We start from the raw sequence: 19,887 nt of genomic DNA on the forward strand, positions 1-19,887 counted from the left end.
GTGTGGGGTGCAAAACGCATTGCCTCATACGATGCATGTACCTGGTATGCTCTGTTCCTATTAAAAATGTATGCACACCGCATGCAGGGTTTACCGATGTTTTGTGCAGAAAGCCCCCGCCTGCAGGCTGAGCCTTTCGACTGGGGGGATGTGTTTGGCTGTGAAATTGGACTCCTGGCGTATTAAACTTTTAGTGCTGTAAACCCAATCCCATTACGTCCGCCCAGCTCATGCAGCCGTAACCCTGGCCGCTGTTTTGCTTCCAGAATAACCTGGGCATTTAAGCTTCCTGGGAGCCAGTTCCTTGCCGTTATGGCTGGCAACCCTCCTTTAATTGCTAAAATTATTCCAAAGCCCCGGTTCGGTTGCCAGGCGGCCGTTCCCGTCTTGATTGTAACCGGGGCGATAGAAGGACTCAGAGGAGCTTGGAGTGCATAGGGACTGTCTGTAAATGACGGAACACGTAGCTGGGTGATTTTCAAGACCCCTGGTAACACGGTGTCAGAATGAAGGAGCTGCTAAGGAGGCTTGAGACTGCAGACTGCCCGCTGCGGGCAGAGAGAGCGCCAAGGACGCAGCAGATGGTCGTACATGCTTCAAACAAGAGATCAGGGAGGCCTTGCACTGAAGTCGAGTGTAGAGTCTGGAGCACGGCCCTGGGCTGGTTCAGCGTGGGGCATAGAACAAAGCACCCCCCTGACACTGCCTCCTTGGCTCAGCCCTAGCCCACGGCTCGCCAGTGCTGCCTGGGGTCTCAGAGGAGGCGCTGTTGCCCCATGGGGTGTAGAATGGCACACCCTGCCCCGGGCACCCCATCGCTCCGTGAGCTCTAGCTAGTCCGGGGGAGTAGGGGAGTGCGTTCTCTGACGGCTCGTCTCTTCCGTTCCAGACAAGAAGTTCACGGCACTCCCAGGGCTCCCAGCCCGCCCTGGCCGATCAAGCCAAACTCTCCTTCGCCTCAGCCGAGTCCCTAGAAACCATGTCTGAAGCCGAGCTGCCCATTGGATTCAACAGGATGAACCGGTTCCGGCAGAGCTTGCCTTTGTCCCGCTCCACCAGCCAAACCAAGCTCCGGTCACCAGGTACCACAGGCCGGCTCCCACTGCGTCTCCGTCGGGGGCGTTTTAACCCTTTGCCCCACCAACACGTCTACACATGCCACGGGAGCTGGGGCTGGCAGAGTCCATCAGTGGGACAGGGGGCTGACTATGTGTGCTCCTGTCTCCCTCTAGTGGCTGCCTCTACTGACTACAACAGCCTGCTACTTACTGACAGCTGAGGGAGTTACTCCTTTAGCTCCAGCGCTAGGGGGTTGTGCCTTTGATGACCCATGGCATTAGTATGTGTAAGGGGGCAGGGATCAATGGTAGGGTACCTAGGAATGACCACATTGAAGTGGATCAGACCAGTATTGTCAGTATTGTGCCAGCTATTGTGCAAGAAACCCCGTTGAAGGCATTTATGGGTAACTTTGTCCGTAGGAGGAGAAACCTCTTCCTAAAGCCCCCATCAGCCAGGAGTTGGCTGCTCATCAGGCCAGCCTTTGACTTTTCTGATCCGCAAACGATGGTCACTTATTGTTCCCTGGCCCAACAGCTCCAGTGCATGCCCACCAACAGCACAGGGCTCCAGTCCGGCAAACCCAGGCCGCTGGGGCCCAGAAATGCAAGCCGCTCCCCCTTTAAGCGTCCAGAGAACTCCCGCGGCTGTAAGGAGTGAGTTATCGGAGCGGATGAGATGAGCGCTCCTTCCCGTGGGGTGGCAGCAGCTGGGATCTCCCAGATGATAAGCGCCGGAGGTCGTTGTTACTTTTCGGGAGTGGCTGGGGAAGCATTGAGACACAGAGTGGGGTGGGGAAGGAAGATGGGGATCAAAATGATCCCTGTGGACCGGACCGGGCTAGAAATCAGCGTTCCAACGACGTCAAGTACAGCCGCAGCCCTGGAGCCAAAGATCCCCCTGGTTTGTGAAGGGTTAAATACGGCTCCGGGTGGGAAGTTTGCGGCTAAGCCCGGGTCACTAGCACTTTGTTTTTAGGTGAGATACTGGACTTTAATTTATGTCACTCTTCCCTGGCTTGAGCAGTGTTTTACTGGCACTGGTCTGGACATGAATATAGAGTAATAATAATAATATGGGGTCTATAGACCCCCCCAAGGAGATGGGGAAACTGAGGCACGGAGCCAGGAATAGCATCCGGGTCTCCTGATTCCTAGCCCCTTGCCTGACATACTGGGCTGCCGCGCTGTCAGTCAGTGCCTGCTCGGAGTGGTGTTTTTACCCTTTCTCCCCCTTCTCTCCCGTCTCCGTTTCCAGGGGTCCTTTTCCTGCAGTTCGGGGACGAGACGAGGCGGGTCCACATCACCCACGAGATCAGCAGCATGGACACGCTGCACGCCCTCATCGTCCACATGTTCCCCCAGAAGCTCACCATGGGGATGCTGAAATCGTCCAACACCGCCATCCTGATCAAGGACGAGTCGCGCAATGTCTTCTACGAGCTGGAGGACGTCCGGTGAGGGCCCCCGGGAAGGAGGCGGGGGCCGCAGGCGCGCTCAGTGGGGCGGGGAGAGGGGGGTAGACAGAGATTCTCTTCCAGCTGGGCTCAGAATTCCGACTCAGGTTTGCTCCCTGCATGGTGACGGCGCCAGTGTGTTTGCCAGGCCAATTCCCAGATGTTTCGGAGCAAGGGGAACTCCTCTCTTGTGCACATGCCCTGGCTGATCGGCCAGTGTGGCCCGCGTGGCCCATCCCTCCCTGACCCCGCAGCAGACGGACGTCCTGACGCGTGAGATTTGTTTGCTCCCATTTTAGCACGGAGCGAGGGGGCTGCTGCCAGTGATCCAGGGGCTAGCAATCCACACTGCCATCGGGGTGCCCCGCTCACTGCTTCGCCTTCTCTTTCAGGGACATCCAGGACAGAAGCATCATCAAAATCTACCGCAAAGAGCCCCTCTACGCCTCCTTCCCAGCCTCGCACATCACCAATGGGGACCTGAGGGTAAGGAGAGGGCGGGTGTCCCACCTCTGGGGGAGGGGCTGTCTCAACTTGTCCCATCTGGGAGGGAGAAGAACTACCCCATTTCATGGGGCCAGGGCTCTCCCATCTCCATGTTGGGTTTGGGGGAAGAATGGTGCCAGGAAATGCACACAGACACACACACATGGGCTGTCGGAAGCTGGAGATACACACACACACACACACACACAGGCTGTCGGAAGCTGGAGACACACACACACACACACACACACACACACACACACACACACACACACACACACACACACAGGCTGTCGGAAGCTGGAGGGCAGGCGTGGCTGTGAGCGCACAGACCTTGCTTGTGAGAGAGCCAGGGGGGCTAGGGGAACACTGGTGCCTCAGTGTGTTTGTGGAAGGAGTTATGGGCTCCCGTTAAGTGTTGCTTTAGGAGATTGGATGGTCCGAGCCCTGGCAGCGGAGTCATAAACATGCTGATTAGGGTATTAATCAGAGTAAATTGTTGTGCTCCTGGAGAGAGCACAAGGGAGCTGCAATCTGCCAGGGCGTGTGGGATGCTGCTGATCTTCATTTCTGGGGTGCATCAGGGTGAAGGCCAAGGGGGGGCTGGTTCTTCAGGGGTTGGGTTTGCACCGGAATTCCAGTCTCATCCTAGGAGGGAGGGAGGGCTGGGTTTGCACTGGGATCTGGCGTTCTGGTCTTGCCAGGAGTGGGGGGGTGGGGGGCGGGGTTCTGGGTTTACTCCAGGATCTGCCTTCTGGCCACTTCCGCCTCTACTGACCCTCCCCACTTTGTGTGATCTTCTCTGGGCTCTAAGTCCCTGTGGCAGTGTCTCCTGATATCACAATGAACGTGTGTGTGTGGGAGAGGTGGGGGTGGAGGGGGATTATTTGGCTCTGCTGACAGCACGCGCCTCTGTGTGTGTATGTGTGTTTGAAAGCGTGTGTGTGTGTGTGTGTGTGTGTTTGAAAGCATCAATGTTTACAAACAAGCAGCTCACGCCCCGTAGGGCTCCCCTCCCTTAAGCCCCAGCCTCCAATCCCAGTTTGCTTATGTGAGAAGCAGCAGTGTGTGAGTGAGTGTGTGTGCGTGCGCGTGTGCGAGATCACCCCCACACGACAGACTCTAGGCCTGGTTCTCCATTGCCCTGCCCCCTGTGCAGCCATTTACACTAGTGCAAAGCGGGTGCAAGCCATGGCCATCCTGGGGCTGGCAACAGAGAATCGGGCCCTTTCTATGTTCCTTGCACATGGCCCCAGGCTACGGGCTGCAGCGGAGAGGCGGGAGCTAGGCAGTGTTGGTATCCCCGCCCTCCTGTCCTGTGTCCCTGTCTTCCCAGGCCCTTCTGCCTTCTAAACCCCCCCATGTGCAACTGCCCATCACCTGCCGCAGCTCAGTGTGTGAACTATGAACCGCCAGCACATCTAGGGGGGTCGCCAGGGAGAATGGGGGGACAGCGGGGGAGGAGAGAGGTACTGTCACGTGCGTGCACACCCACGTGCGTGCACACACGTGCAACACACCCGCAAAGGCAGCTCGTCTCGGCGACCCTATGAACCCCCCCCCCCTTTTGCGGGTCTCCAGGCCCCGCTCTGGAAGGGTTCCGCCGGGGTGGGCCTGGGGCTTGCCCCACAAGAGGGGCGAGTGGTTACAGCCTCGGTGGCACTTCTCTCTTCCCTGCAGCGGGAGATGGTTTACACCTCCAGGGAGTCGTCCCCCACCCGCCGGCTGAACAGCATGTCCCCAGCTTCCCACCTCACCTCTGGCTCCCCTCCGCCCGTGCTCCAGTCTTCCTCCCCCTCCCGCTCCCGCATGTCCTACAGCGGCGGGCGCCCGCCCTCCTATGCCGGCAGCCCCGTGCACCACGGCGAGCGCCTCTCCAACCTGCCGCCCGCCGTGGGCGTGTCGCCCAGCCCCAGCGCCATCCTGGAGCGCCGGGACGTCAAGCCGGACGAAGACCTGGCCGGCAAGAACATGGTGCTAGTGAAGAACGAGGGGCTGTACGCCGACCCCTACGGCATGGTGCACGAGGGGCGGCTCAGCATCACCTCCACGCAGTCCCTGGCTGGCATGGGCGACCCCTTCGCCTACGCCGGGGGGCTGTACAAACGGGGCTCGGTCCGCTCCCTCAGCACCTACTCGGCGGCCGCCCTGCAGACAGAGCTGGAGGACAGCCTGTACAAGCCCAACGCCCAGATCTACAGCGACACCTATGGGCCCAGTCTCGGCTTCCGCATGCCCCCGTCCTCCCCGCAGAAGATGGCCGACGGCCGGTTGGTGGACGTCCAGCAGGGGCAGAGCCCTCACAGTCCCTACTCGGGGCCGCCCAGCAGGTCCTCGCCTGTCCGCCAGTCCTTCCGCAAAGACTCCTGCTCCTCGGTCTTCATGGACAGCCCCGTCAGCAAGCCCCGCAACCCCAGCTCCTCGGGGCCCCCCGAACTCTTCCCAGGCCCCGGGGATCGACCCCTATCAGGGTTTGGCCCTCCCGTGCCTGCCAAGGATACGGAAACAAGGTAAGGAGCGGGGCTTGGATTGGCAGCTTCCCAGCAACGATGGGACTAGGAGACTGACTCCTAGGTTTGCCGTTCGGTCAGGTTGTGAACCCCCTTTTCCAGATGGGGAAACTGAGTCACAGAGAGGAGACAGTCACACAGCAGTGGCACAGACGGGAATTAGAACCCAGAAGTCCTGAGATGCAGTAACTGGCTCTGAGCTCTAGAGTATGATCCAGCGATACAGGAGGCAGCATAGTTTAGTGGTTTGAGCTGCGGACTGGGCCTCAGGACTCCTGGGTTCTTTTTCTTAACTCTTTCCTGCTGTTGGACCTTGGCTAATGCATCAGGCAGGTGGGGGAATCTGGGGTCTGGGTCACCTCTTGGTGCCACTTTGTAGAGCAAAACTTCAGTGGGATGACGAGGAGGGAGGATGGTCTGGTGGATAGGGCTCTGGGCTGGGCTTCAGGAGACCCGAGTTTAGAGCCTGGCTTTTCACGGGCGCCCTGTGTCACTCTGAGCTGCAGCTTTGCTGCCACTCTGCCCCCATTGTGACGCCGATGGCCGTGTCTGCACCCACGGCGCTGCGTAGTCGGGGGCTGAGGTGGGAGCGAGCTGGGCAGTCCCGCCGGGACGTCCACCCAGCTCTTTGCAGCATGCTGGCGTGAGTCTGTGTACCGGGCTGGGAGGGAGGCTGCTCCCGGCGGCCGTGTAGACGTGCCCCCTTGGAATCCTGGCCCCTTATCGCTCTGTGCCTCGGTTTCCCTGGCAGCACGTCCCTATCCCAGCTCATCAAACTAGGGGCTCCGCAATTCTGTCTTCCCCAGCCTGTGTATAAAAAGCCTGAGCCCCCATTGTAACCCTGCCAGTGCAGCAGGGAGAGATGCACACAGGCAGGTAGCTGGTATGGAAATAAGCCATTATCTTGCCTTTCATCTCTCTGCGCCTGTCTCTTCATCTCCCAAGCAATGATGGTCTCATTTGTTGTTCCCAGGGACAAGCCGGGCTGTCAGGCTGTCACGGGGGGAGCCATTTGGGATCTGTCCAGGGGGGGAGAGATGGGGGAGGATGGAGGCGGACAGCAAAGGGCAGCGGAATTAGCAGCGCTGTCCCGTCACGAGCTGCTGTACCGGCAAGCGCCTGCGCCAGGACCTCAGATAGACTCATTATTCACAGGCCGCCCAGGGCCCCGATAGGGGAGGACGGGGCTCGAAGAAGGACGAGGCTCGAAGAAGGACAAGGCCCTCAGGGACAGACTGAGGGTTGAGATCGCTCGTTAAATATTGCCCGGGCTCTACTGCCAGGGATGGGGGTGGGAGGCTGGAGCAGAGAGAGAGAGAGACGGAGGGTCGGATCCCCAGCTGGCGCGAATGGACATGGGGAGGGAATTGACCTCAAGGGAGCTCCACTGATCTACACCAGACGAGGGTCTGGCCCTGAGACTCCAACAGGGTTCGAGCACCTGGGGGGTGAATCCAGACGGGGCGTCCCCCTGGGCAAGGCCAGGACCCTGGGGTCCATAGGCCCTTGGCCTCCCCTGCGGATACCCGGCCCTGGAGGGTCCGTCTGCTGGAGCCCGGATCTAACACAGCTCCTTTGCCCCCCAAAGGGAACGGATGGAAGCCATGGAGAAGCAGATTGCCAGCCTGACGGGGCTGGTGCAGAGTGCGCTGCTCCGGGGCTCCGAGGGCGAGACCCCCAGGTAAGGAAGGGGGGCAGGAGGCCGCTGATTCTGCCCCGGCGTGGGGCAGGTGGCAGGTTGCGCGTGATCCGGGCTTTCCCGGCAATCTCAATAGCCACGAGCTGCATCCCGCAACGTCCTGCAGGGGGCGCTGGGGGCTATTTTATGGGAACGCGGCGTCATTCAATGGAAGCGCGTGGGGATTGGAGGCTTTAAGCCCCGCCCAGTGATGCGGCTGCCGAGAGGAAACCAAAGGGCGCAGAACATCGCTCTCGTCTCCAGCGGGCCCCGACAAATTATCCAGGGGGGTGGGGAGAGCGCCCTGGACACATGGGCCATCTGCGAACGAGGCCCTGATCCCAGCTCCCCCGGGATGGTCACCCAGGGCAGCCCCACCGCTGCCGATCGCATCCACTGGGCTCGCCAGGGCTGAGCGCAGAGCAGGGCCCGGGGACCAGGCCTGTGATAGGCTCTTAGGAACGGCGGTAAGGACCACGCCCGCGGTCCATGTGGCCCAGCACCAGCTACTGCCGAGCAAGGTTCCGGATTCCCCCTCCAGGCAACTTTGGCCCAGCGAGCCTCTTCCTACCACCCGTTCGTCGGAGGCTGGCTCCTGCTCCGAGCCAGGAGGGTCGACAGCCCTTCCAAAGCGCTTGGTGTCCTGTCCTTTCACTGTGTATTTCTCCGACTCCGGAGAGTCTTGTTCTCCCTGGACTCGCTCGATCCCTGCTAAGCTCCGGGCCGCTATCTTGTGGCAGTGAGTTCCACCGGCTCGTAGCGCCCAGCGGGCCCGGTGCTCATGGACACTCAGGCCAGTGCAGGCAGTTCTAACAGGGCAAAGGGGCCTCGGAGCGGCTGTAAATCTCACTGGCTCCCCACTCACGGCCTCACGGCCCAGGGGAACCCCAGCGTGGTCAGCTTGGTAAGGGAGAGGCAGGATCTCCCTTTGAGGCTGTTGGAGGGGGGAGATTGGGAGGGGGCAGCAAGACCCTAACGCGTCCCAGTTAACATCCTTCTCCGGGCACCTCCTCCCCTGCTCGTGGCCTAGCTCGGTGACCTCCCACCTTTGCCGGCTCTCCTGGGCCGGGGCTTGGCATGTTTAACCCGCTCTCACCTGCTGCCCTCCCCTCCATGCAGCGAGAAGACGGACGCCACCAACGGAGGGACGCCCCCGTCAGCACGTAAGTGACAGAGCTGCAGCCCCAAACCCCGCCGGTGCATTGGGTCCTCCCACTCCGGGGGCCGGGGAGACGCCATTGGGGTAGCTGGCCCCGGGTCGGAGAGGAGCACGTGGGATTTCGGGGTCCAGGAGCGCGTGGGAGGGGCCTCCAGGGCTCCCCCTCCTAGGCAGGTGGCATCAACCCTCGAGGATGGGTCCCCGTCCTCTGCCCCCGCCCCCTCTCTCCAGTGAGGAACGTGGCTTCTGAGGGAGCCACTGAGCAGCTCCACAGAAAGACCCAGGAAGCCTGGCCCAGCCCCACCCCACACAGCAGCTCCTCTCCCACCGGCCCTGTCCCCACCCCCTACAGCAGCTCCTCCCCCACCATCCTGGTCCCACCCCCTACAGCAGCTCCTCCCCCACAGGCCCTGTCCCCACCCCCTACAGGAGCTCCTCCCCCACAGGCCCTGTCCCCACCCCCATGCGGCAGCTCCTCCCCCACCATCCTGTCCCCACCCCACACAGCAGCTCCTCCCCCACCATCCTGTCCCCACCACACACAGCAGCTCCTGCCCCACCAGCCCAGCCCCACGCACAGCAGTGCATTCCTCGCTCAGTGCTCTAAAATCCCCCCCTTGCCCACACTGGGATCGCCCAGACGAGTGATTCTGTTTCTAGTAGGGTTACCATATTTCAGCAAGCAAAAAAGAGGACGGGAGGAGCCCTGCCCTAGCCCCGCCCCTGCCACTTCCCGCCCCCCTCAGAACCCCCAACCCTCCCCCCGTTCCTTGTCCCCTGACTGCCCCCTCCTGGGACCCCTGCCCCTAACTGCCCCCCAGGACTCCACCCCCTACCTAAGCCTCCCTGCCTCTTGTCCCCTGACTGCCCCCTCCTGAGACCCTCCCCCCATCCTAACTGGCCCCCTAGGACCCTACCCCCTACCTGTACCCTGATTGCCCCAACCCTTATCCACACCTCCACCCCCAGACAGACCCCTGGGACTCCCACGCCCCATCCAACCACTCCCCACCCCCTGACAACCCCCCCCAGAACTCCCGACCCATCTAAACCCCTCTGCTCCCTGTCCCCTGACTGCTCCGATCCCTCTCCCCACTCCTGCCCCCTGACAGCCCCCCTCAGAACCTCCAAACCCCCCCCGCTCCTTGTCCCCTCACTGCCCCCTCCTGGGACCCCTGCTCCTAACTGCCCTCCAGAACCCCACCCCCTACCTAAAGCCCCCCCCGAACTCCCGACCCCCCCCCCCGTCTCTTGACTGCCCCCTCCAAAATCTCCCTGCCCCCTGGCCCCCTTACCCTGCCGCTCAGAACAGGGTGTTGGGCTCTGTGCGGAGCCGGACACATGGCTGCGCTCCCCAGCGCAACACACAACCCGGTCCCACCCCACCCAGTGCTGCCGGAGCGGGGCGCTGGGCAGCAGGGGAGGAGGAGCTGCCGAGGCCCGATGCAAACGGCCCGGCAGGCCGGCCGGCTCAGAGTGCGGGAGGAGGGCGGGGGGGGGGGGGAGCTCTACAGCTGCTCCGGAGTCCAGCCCGGCAAGCTGCGGGGGAAGGACTCTGGCTGCCAGAGCCCCATGCGAGCGGCTGACTTTCCTGCAGCCCTCCCAGCCGCGCCTCGCTCTGCCTGGGGGGGAAATCCCGGACATTTTTAGTGATTTGCAAATTCCCCCCCGGACGCTATTTTTAACACAAAAAGGAGGACATGTCCGGGTAAATCCGGACGAATGGTAACCCTAGTTTCTAGGGGCTCTTTGGCAGTTGGTTTCTTGCTGCCTGGTCTCAGGGTACAATTCTGGACACCAAACCCACCCGCCTCTAGGCAGAAACGGGGCTGGGTTTAGCCGCAGGACCGGGCCGGGAAGTGGGTTCTGTGGAAGGTGGGAGAACCAGATTTGCAGACGCAGCCATGGCGTGGGGTGTCTCTTGCTGGAGGGGCCCGGTGGGCTGTGGAAGGGAGACCAAGGGGAGGTGCCTTATATTTATGTAGGGCCTCCCCTGCAGACTGAAAGCACTGTGTGTGTCTAGAGGGGGGAGGAGAGGGGGCCGAGAACGAGGGAGAAGGGATGGGAGCCTTCCCCGAACTTAGCACTGCATTGGCTGTCCTGCTCTGTTCTCGCTCTCAGCCGCCAGCCGGAGCTGCATGGCGACTCCGATCCCTGCCCCCTCGTACCCCTCTGCCACCAGCACCCCGGCCGGGCAGCCGACGGCCATCACCCGCCTGCACATGCAGCTGCACCTCCACGACCTGCAGCAGAACGCCAGCGACCTCCGCAACCAGCTGCAGCAGCTGAAGAAGCTGCAGGTGAGGAGCGTGCCCGCCGGCTCTCATCGGGGCATGTGCGGCTCAGGGCCAGGAGAGTCCTGCCTGGCCTCCTAGCACACAGCTCCTGGCCCCAGTGGCAGGGGGTGGGGAAGGTCACCTGCAGGAATGGCCCAGTCGGCAAAAGGACCCCCGGAGTCAGGCCTACGCTGCAAAACAAGGTGTGGTCTTAACCCGGGTTCAAATAGCAGTGAAGATCCGGCCACTTGGCTTTAACCCCAGGCTCCCCCATCACTCACGCTGCAGTGTCGTCACTGCTCTTTGAACCCGAGTTAAGAACATCCCTTTGTCCCAGTGTAGACAGACCCTAAGGGGGCAGCTTGCCCTCCATGTCCCATTGTATCCTCAGCCTCATGTCCGAAACCACCATCCATCACCTGTGGTGCTGGTGATACGGGGACCAGCCTGAGACCCGCCAACGCCCGTGGGCCACCAAAGAGCTGTCCCGTGGCAATCGCCCCTGTGGGGGCAGAAAGCGCCGCAGCCCGTTCACCAGCCCCTGAGCCTGCTGTCCTGCTGCTCAGGGCTTGGACTCAGCCCAGCTTCTTGACCTGGAGCAAAGCAAAGGAGCGTTGGTTGGCAAAGGGGGGATTGGCTGTTCCGTGCCCAGTTAAGATCCGGGGTAGCGGAGCAGTGTTCCCCCACATCCACAGCCGGGCCCCCCAATCCTCCTCTCTCCCTGCTAGCTCCTACCCCCACCCGCAGCTTGCACCAGAATCCCACCCTTCCTGCTGAGCAATGCTTGCCCTGGCACTGGACGGCCAGGCAGATGGCAGCTCCTCGTCAGGAGCCAGGGATCTTGGTGGCCAGGCCCAGCTATTCTTGGTCTTGTCTAGCGCCAAAGCTAATTACCAGTGACAGATTTGGGGGGAGCGGCGGTTCTGGCTGGCGCTGCAGAGATGGGGGAGGGGGAAGCAGTCCAGTCGGGTGGAATAGAGAACGGCTGACGCCCTCCCAGGGCCCGGCTCCTTCCGTCAATCGGCCAGATTCCCGGGAAATACGTCCGAGATCAAAGTCCAGCCTGTGCCACACACACCCGCCCCTGCGTCTGTCTCGCCCTGACCCTCCTTGGCAGACCCTGCCACGGCCGGGATTGCCAGGCGAACCAGAGGGGTCGAGCCCGGCGGCTTTGCCCGGGGAAAGCACGCAGAGTGCGGGGGGTTGGGGAACTATCTTTGCCAGCTGTTTGATTTTTAAGCTGACCCGCGGGTGGACACTGGAGCCAGCCTGGTAGTCGTGACGAAGGGTGGTTGGTTGCTCTCCAGTGGGACAGAGGAAAAGGGGATCCCCGGCGAGCCCCCCAACATGTGTGCTAGGGTTGAGCTGCACCCACCTGTCATGCTGGGAGGTTAATGTGTAATCGACTTGTGTCCCCCCCCAGTGCCACCACCACATTCTCACCTGGGCAGTGACAGCCGCATGTTATCCCTGGAGCTGGGGTCAGCACTTCACAATCCCCCCTCATCCCCCCAGGTTCCCAGCCAGCCTTGAATCCCGCCCCCCTTTGCCCTCCTATGTGCAAATGGGAGCTCCCTGTCTCCTGTTCTACTAGGAAAGACCCTTGCCAAGCTGGGGTCCTGGCTCCCACTGCCTTGCTCCAACCACCGGCTAGAACTGGGAATAGAACCCAGGAGTCCTGGTTCCCCCTGCCCTGCATTGCCATTCTGGGTGTTCGGATCTGTACTGGGGAGGGGGACAGAATCGGTCGGCTTTTCCGTTTCCTCGTGCTCCCTGAAGTATCCCCAGTTCACGCCCTCCCCTCCCTTCTCTGTCCCCCCCCCCCCCCGCCTCTCTGGCCTCACAGCTGCAGAACCAGGAGACGGTGAAGACGATGCTGCGGCGGACGGAGACGGAGATCAGCGTGCGGGTGACGGACACCATGCGCAAGCAGGAGGACCCCCTGCAGCGTCAGCGCAGCCTGGTGGAGGAGGAGCGGCTCCGCTACCTGAACGAGGAAGAGCTAATCACCCAGCAGTTAAAGTGAGGGCGGGATTGGAATCCGTCCCTGGGGGGGCGAGGCGCCCAGTGCCTGTCCCTGGGGGTGGGGGGGCAGGGCGCCCAGTGCCCGTCCCTGATTCTGCCTATGGCTCTGCCTTCTCCGAGAGGGCCTGGGAACGGCTCTGGGAATTAAAGTCTGTGTGGCCAGCTCCCCAGCTGGTATAAATTGGCCATAGCACCAGTGGGCCGGTTCGGAGAGGCCCCCGGTCGGCCTTCGTGCCGGTGCCTGATCCTGAATAGATACCAGAGCTGCTAACGGCCCAACGGGCACAGCCCGGGGCCGGAGCTGCAAGCCGTGCATGCGTGCCCCGGGGGCCCTGCCCGCACTCCCCGATCCAGCCCGGCTGCTCCCCTTCCCCCAGCTCCCTCTCTCCTCGCCCCGGCCCGGAGGACGGGGGAGTGACATTCGCACTGTGTGCTTACAGCGACCTGGAGAAGTCGGTGGAGAAGATCCAGAAGGACAATCACCGGCTGGTCCCTGTGCAGGAGCTGGAGGAGAAGGCCATGGTGCTGAAACAGCTGGGGGAGACGCTGACCGAACTGAAGGGTGAGAGGGGGCCAGCGGGAGGAGAGGGCCGAGGGCGGTCCCAGGAGTGCGTAGGTCTGGGGGACTGGTAGGATCGTGGGCGGGATTAGCTTGCACCCCTGAATGCTATCCAAGCGCATTCAATTGCACCCGTCAGGGATGGCCTAGATTTGCTTGGTCCTCAGCGCCGGGGACGGGGGCTGGGCTTGATGACCGCTCAGGGTCGCTTCCCGCCCTCCATTTCTGCGATTGTGTGGAGGTGGGTGCAGGGCAGCCTTGGAGATCTGTGTGTGCCGGGCTCAGTATTCAGGATGGTTTGTGTGTACGTTTGCAGGTGCCCTTGTTTTAGTTGATGTAGGAGGCTGTGCCCGGGGGCATATATGCCGACAATTACAGGTGTTCCTGTGTCCACATGTACTCGGTGTGCAATTTGCATCCCCAGTCCCCAGTGGAACCAATGAGAACCAGGCGTCCAATCCCCTTAGGCAGCTTTCAGAGCTTCACCCTGAAGGCGTTTGGACCTTTGATTTTATTGTGGGGTTGGTTTGTGGTTTGGAGCTGGCAGATGTGACCCTGTAATTGCACACACGTGTATGTTTGGTTTGTTGTCTGTGGAAGTTGTCATATGTCACATGTGTGAACCAGATGGTTACCAGGTGTGTAAGTTTGGCTGCGTGAGTCATGTATTCGGGAGTTGTATGTGTCTGGGTTGTAGGTGTAGTTGCATGTCTGGGTTTGTGTGTGTCTCCCTGCGTTGGTATGTTCATGTGCTTGTATCGTATGTTTACCTGTGAGTTTGTATGTATTTGGGTTGCGTGAGCTTGTGTTTGTTTGTGTGTGTGTGTGTGTGTTTGCAAGTTTGCAGGTTGCAGTTTCCCGCATACTTGCAAGTGTTTGCATATATTCAGGTTGCATGTTGCTTCCCTGGGTTTGGGTGGCGTGTTGCCTGCATGTTCGGATTGTGTGTTGCCTGCGTGTTTGCACGTCTCTGGGTTGCAGGTCTGCATGTATTTGGGCTGCAGGTTGGTTGCACGTGTCTGGGTTGTGTGTTGGCGTGGATGCACACCTGCCGGTGTGTTTGCGGCTCTCCCACATGACGGCCTGCGTGGCGGGGTCCCGGTTTGCTCTGCTAGCTGTCAGAGTGAGTGCCGGAGATGCTGCCTGAGTGGATCTGACAGCTCGTGGCACTTGTGGCTCTGCCTTGGCCTCCCCCACCCCCAGGGGTCTGCGCTCAGCCTTCCCCACCCCCTGCCATGGTCCATCTCTGGGCTGGAGTCCCTCTCCTTCCCCCATTTAGCAAGACCTCCATTGAACATGGCAGAGTTTGTGCTTCCCGGAGCCAAGCCAGCTGCTAAGTGTAGGTGCATTAAGAGCTGCCAAGGGCATGGGAGTGATGGGAGGGCATGGGAGTGGGCGGACAGGGGGCTGGTCTTGGCCTGGTCTTTAGATCAACCAGGGAGAGTGCCCCTTCCCCATCACCCCCGCCTGCCACGCGGATGCGGAACATGGCTGGCAGCCAGAGCGAAGAGGTGGAGCACAAGGCTGGGAGCCAGGAGCCCCCTGAGTTCTAATCCTGGCCCTGCCACCGACTCGCTGCACGTCCTTGGTCAAGGCTCCCCGTGCCCATGGTGGGTGCCCCCCTCCCACAAGTGCAGATAACAAGTTACTGCTGCCCCACTTTCAACCAGGTTTGACCCAGCCCCTAACACTAGCTCCGCCCGTCACCCCGAAAGCAGTGACAGCCCTGAACAGCCCCGACAGCGAGAAAGAGAGGGTACAAACAGCCCAGCAAGCAGAGGGGGTATACAGCCGCCCTGTGCTCAGGGTGAACGTAACAAACAGGAGCCTCCTCCCACCCGGGGGAGGCTGCCCGAGAATCTGAACCGTGTGGCTGGTGGGGGTTTGGCTGGGTCGGAATGGAGGCGTGGGAAGCAGGAGAAAGATCAGGGCAGCAGAGAGAGAAGGCAGCAAGGAAGCGCTAGACCCAGAAGCACTGGTGGTGTCGCCTCTCTAGGTGTTTCTGTGAGTACAGGGTTACCCTATTTCAAGGTCCCAAAGAGAGGACACTGCCAGGGGAAGGCAGGGGGTACAGTTTCTGTGGCAATACCATCCCAGGCCCCCCTTACTCCTGCGCTGTGGTGGCACAGCCTCCAGAGCTGGGCGCTCGGTCAGCAGCCGCTGCTCTCCAGCCACCCAGCTCTGAAGGCGGGGGAAAAGGACAAGTAAGGAAAAATCACGGACATTTGTCCCTCTGTCAAAAATCCACCCGGATGGAGATTGGAGAGCCAAAAAAGAGGTCGCGCTCAGGGAAACCCGGATGTACGGTAACCCTGTGTGAGTAGGCAGAGGGTGCTCTGGCCCTGCGTGTGCGTGGCAGGGTGTGCCCATGGCAGGGGCTGTGGCGGGTCTGCCTACACAGCGAGTGCCCATGAGCTGCCCCTTGCAGTCACGGGGGCTTTTCTCCTAGGACGGACGGGGAGGAGGGTTTTCCCCTAAGTTCTCCCAGCCGTGCCAGGCAGACGTGGGCAAGGCAGAGCCGGGTGTGTCTCTGGGGGCAGGGCTTTGCATTCCCATGCAGCGGGGAGGGGAGGGTCTTGCCCAGCCCTCCCTGGGCCTGCTCTGACCCTGTTCCTCCCCCGCCCCAGCTCACTTCCCCAGCCTGCAGAGCAAGATGCGGGTGGTGCTGCGGGTGGAGGTGGAGGCCGTGAAGTTCCTCAAGGAAGAGCCGCACCGGCTGGATGGCCTGCTGAAGCGCTGCAAGACCATGACAGACACCCTCGCCCAGATCCGCAGGTGAGCTACTCCCAGCCCGGATCCCCAGGGGAGTCCTGGGTCCCGGCTCCCTGCTGGGGCGGAGGGAGGGGTCTGGTTCCTCTCTCCGCTCCACCAATGAGCCCATTCTCAGTCACCCCTTGGTCAAATTTCCCAGCCAGCCCCTTCCTGCTCTCTCCGGCATGGAAGGCGCTCCCCGTAGCCATGCCCCCAGCCGCTCATCGTCCTCTGCCCTGAAGCCTGGGCCTGACGGTGCTTGGGCAGCTGGGCTCAGATCCTCCGAGGGATTTGCGCACCTCGATACCTGGTGTCTCTCCATGCACCGATCAGAATAATCTCACCGGTCCCCTGAGCTGCCCCGTCTGTCCGTCTCTATCCGCCCGTTGTCTTTCGTCTTCGAGTGAAAACTCCTTGGGCTGCCTTTTTGTTCTGGGTTTGTACCGCACCTAGCACAACGGGTGCTCGTTACAAGCTCTAGGCGCGCCGGTAATTACTGGAATACAAACGATGATCATTAGTGCTGCCTGGGAAAGGACGATTTAGTCCTGGTGGGAAATTTCAATTGTGAAATTTTTTGTGTGCGTTTGACCAAAAAACCCCAAAACCCAACGGGGAGGGGGGAGGGGGTTGAAAAACCTTTTTCGATTTAAAAAAAAAGAAAAACGTTTGTTTTGAAAACTGCAAACGTTCCATTATTTGGTGGTGGTTGATAAATGTATCGACCCACACGGAACCGTTCGATGCGGTTGAAAATGTGTTTGGCAACAGGTTACAGCACTTCCTGGCTGCGCTGCCCCCACCCCCGCCCCCACCCCAGCCCCCCACCTCCCCAGCCCCCCATGGGGACCTCTGAACTCTGTTCCATTGGCAGGCAAGTGGATGAGAGCGTGTGGGCTCCGTCCAACAACCTGAGCCAGTCCCCGAAGAAGGTGGCATCAGAGATCGATTTCAGCAAGGGTCTGGATTTCGAGGTCCCCACCAGCCCCCCGATGAACCTCCATGACCTGACCACCTCCACAGATACCCTGGGCACGCCGGGCTTCGGGCAGAGTGGCCCCCAGCCCCCCAAGAGCAATAACCCCTCCCGGGCTCCGGAGATGGTGCCGGCCAAGACCCAGACGGGCCCCGAGACTCCCGGCAGGAGGAGCGCGGACAAGGCCGTGTCCGTAGAGGTGAGAGCCGGGGTCGGAGGGGAGCCTGGCGCTCCTGCTGGGTTGTCTGGCCTGTCGCACACCCAGGAGAGGTTCAAGCCCAGGCCTGCAGGCTAACCCTGTTAGGAACTGAGAATAAAGTGCTCCAGGATTTTTACACTGCAGGGCTTGAATCAGCCCTGTCACTCTGGGGTGTGTGCTGTAGGGGGCGCCACCTCCCCACCTATCTCCCAACACTCCCCACTGGAGCAGCTGCTGTCACTTCTCTGCTGCTCAGTAGCTCCCCCGCTGGCTGCCTGCGCAGGATAGAGCAGCCTGGGGGCTGCTCTGACATGCGGCGGCTCCGTGTGAGCCGAAAGGGAATCCTCTGGGAGAGAATCTGCCCTGGAGTATTGATTGGGGCCTCTTGATCCGTTTGGAAAAGCCGGGCAGTGCTGGGTTAAACCTTTAGTCCTGGAGTCTATTTATAAGGAGACCTAGAGGTTCGAGCAGGGGGAGGCTAGGGAGTCAAGACTTCAGGGTTCTATCCCCAGCACAGAGACGGAAGTGGGGGCAAGTGGTTCGAGCAGGCAGGGCTGGGAGTCAGGACTCCTGGGCTCTGTTCCCAGCTAGAGGAGGGGAGTTTGAGCAGAGAAAAGTGGACAAGGAATCAGGACTCCGAGGTGCCATCCCCACCTCCGCCACTGACTCACTGTCACCTTGGGCAAGTCGCTTTCCCCTCTTCATGCCTCAGTTTCCCCAGCGATGATTTCCCCAGCTCACAGGAGGGGGTGTGAGGATGATGCAGGTAGCAGGGACCCTTCTTCTGCAGGCTGGGTCACCTGCTGGGATCATCGAGATGGATCTCACTGATTCCCAGCTGGCGCCGAGGCCTGGGTGGCCCCTCTCTCTCTCCCGGTCCCTGCCTGCGGCTCACAGGCTCCTGAGATCTGAAATGCTTTAGTCTAACTAGGCTTTGGGTTTAATACAGGGACGTGTGGGGGAGGTTTTCTGGCCCATGCTATACAGGGGGTCAGCCTAGATTAGGGGTTCTCAAATTTCATTGCAACGCCACCCTCTTCTGACAACAAAAATTATGACAGGACCCCAGGAGGGGGGACCGAAGCCTGAACACGCCCGAGCCCCACTGCCCCAGGGCTTTGGCCCCAGGTTCCAGCAAGTCTAAGCCAGCCCTGGTGACCCCATTAAAACAGGGTCACGACCCAGTTTGGGGTCCCGACCCACAGCTTGAGAACCGCTGGCCAAGATGATCCCTTCTGGCCACAGACTGTATGAAACCCTCTAGTGACTTGGGCCCTTTGGAACAGCTATTCCTGGGGTTCCTCCCAGAGCCCCCCAGCCTGTACCCCAGGATTCTGTGCAGCTGGGGATGGAGCCGAGTGCCCCAGATCCTCGTACGGGTGCCACATGTGCCCATGGACGGGGAAGGCTCCCCCGGCCTGTCCCCCCATTGCAAGCCGCAGCGAGCTCTGCTTTCTGCCGGCAGGCCGCCGAGCGGGACTGGGAGGAGAAGAGGGCGGCGCTGACCCAGTACAGCGCCAAGGACATTAACCGCCTCCTGGAGGAGACCCAGGCCGAGCTCATGAAGGCCATCCCCGACCTGGAGTTTGCCACCAAGCACAAGCAGGCCGCCGGCAGCGCCGCCTCCACGCCTGAGCACAAGCCCTCCAAGCCGCAGCACGCACAGAAAGCCACCACCAAAATCGACCCCAATGGCCGCCGGGGCTCAGGTAGGGGGCAGGGCGGAGCGGGCGAGGGGTGGTCAAAAACCAGGGGTGCCCTTCATAACGTTTCCCTGCATCAGCTCTGGAAGTGCCCTCCCAAGTCACGCCCCCGGACTGCACCCCTCTTCAGCCTCTCTGCTACCCCCACTGAGTCAGGACTCCTGGGTTCTATACCAGGCTCTGGGAGGGTTGTGGGGTCAAGTGGGGTTAGAGCGGGGGGGGGGGAGGGGGCCGGGAGCCAGGACTCCTGGGTTCCATTCCTGGCTCTCGGAGAGGAGTGGGGTGTAGTTGGTTAGAGCAGGGTGTGGGGTTGGGGGTCAGGACGCCTGGGTTCTGTCCCCAGCTCTGGGAGGGCCGTGCAGCCTAGGGATTCTGCTCACACCCAGCTGCTGCGTCGATTCCGCGCCGGCCGTAGGACCTGCGGGCTGCTAGCTCTGAACCTATCCCAGGCCGGGGCAGCCGACTCCCTGCGGCCCATCAGCAGGTGAATTCGGGCACAAAGGGATCCAGGGGGGTATGAGCATGGGCAGGGAGTGTAGCCCTGCAGGGCTGGCGTTACACAGTAGCGTTGCAGTCTGCGCGCACACACACACACACACACACACACACACACACACACACACACACACACGCACACACACACATCTATATGGCTGAGGCTGCATCGCCCTCTCTTGGCCAGCCTGGGAAGTGCACGAGACTCTCCCTCCCAATGCTGGCATTTGGCCTGCTAGGACCATCTGCAATTCAGACCAGCGCCTGGCAGCTCTTCCAAGCTGCAAGCAGGACCTGCTCTGAGCGCCGCGCTGCTCCCTGGTGGAGAACCGTGCTCCGTGCAGGAAAAACGTGTGAGCCTAGAAACTCAGCTGGGTTGGCATCGGGGGGTTGAATGCAGCTTCGGAGGGTTTCCCTGCTGCCTTAACCAACGGGTCCTTATTGCAAGGGCTTTGCACCAGGTATGGGAATTGCTACGTTTCTGTCCCCTGCCTGTAATGTGGACTGAGTTTTAGAGCTGCCCCCAGAACTACTAATGCACCCTGCAAGGTCCTG

General features: G+C 61.1%; 1 protein-coding gene across 1 annotated transcript in view; it reads left to right on the forward strand.

Moving 5' to 3' along the window:
* SRCIN1 (SRC kinase signaling inhibitor 1) overlaps nucleotides 1-19,887 on the forward strand; it is a 157,306-nt gene that overhangs the window by 120,868 nt on the left and 16,551 nt on the right. The window contains exons 4-15 of the mRNA XM_065422641.1: nucleotides 890-1,082; nucleotides 2,317-2,515; nucleotides 2,908-3,001; nucleotides 4,682-5,511; nucleotides 7,100-7,192; nucleotides 8,309-8,352; nucleotides 10,470-10,648; nucleotides 12,471-12,646; nucleotides 13,090-13,211; nucleotides 15,836-15,983; nucleotides 16,834-17,134; nucleotides 18,600-18,843. Coding sequence (XP_065278713.1) covers nucleotides 890-1,082; nucleotides 2,317-2,515; nucleotides 2,908-3,001; nucleotides 4,682-5,511; nucleotides 7,100-7,192; nucleotides 8,309-8,352; nucleotides 10,470-10,648; nucleotides 12,471-12,646; nucleotides 13,090-13,211; nucleotides 15,836-15,983; nucleotides 16,834-17,134; nucleotides 18,600-18,843 — 2,623 coding nt within the window. The remainder of the gene's footprint in view (nucleotides 1-889; nucleotides 1,083-2,316; nucleotides 2,516-2,907; nucleotides 3,002-4,681; nucleotides 5,512-7,099; nucleotides 7,193-8,308; nucleotides 8,353-10,469; nucleotides 10,649-12,470; nucleotides 12,647-13,089; nucleotides 13,212-15,835; nucleotides 15,984-16,833; nucleotides 17,135-18,599; nucleotides 18,844-19,887) is intronic.

This window comes from Emys orbicularis, chromosome 25 (genome assembly GCF_028017835.1).
Source record: "Emys orbicularis isolate rEmyOrb1 chromosome 25, rEmyOrb1.hap1, whole genome shotgun sequence".
Lineage (NCBI taxonomy): Eukaryota > Metazoa > Chordata > Testudines > Emydidae > Emys > Emys orbicularis.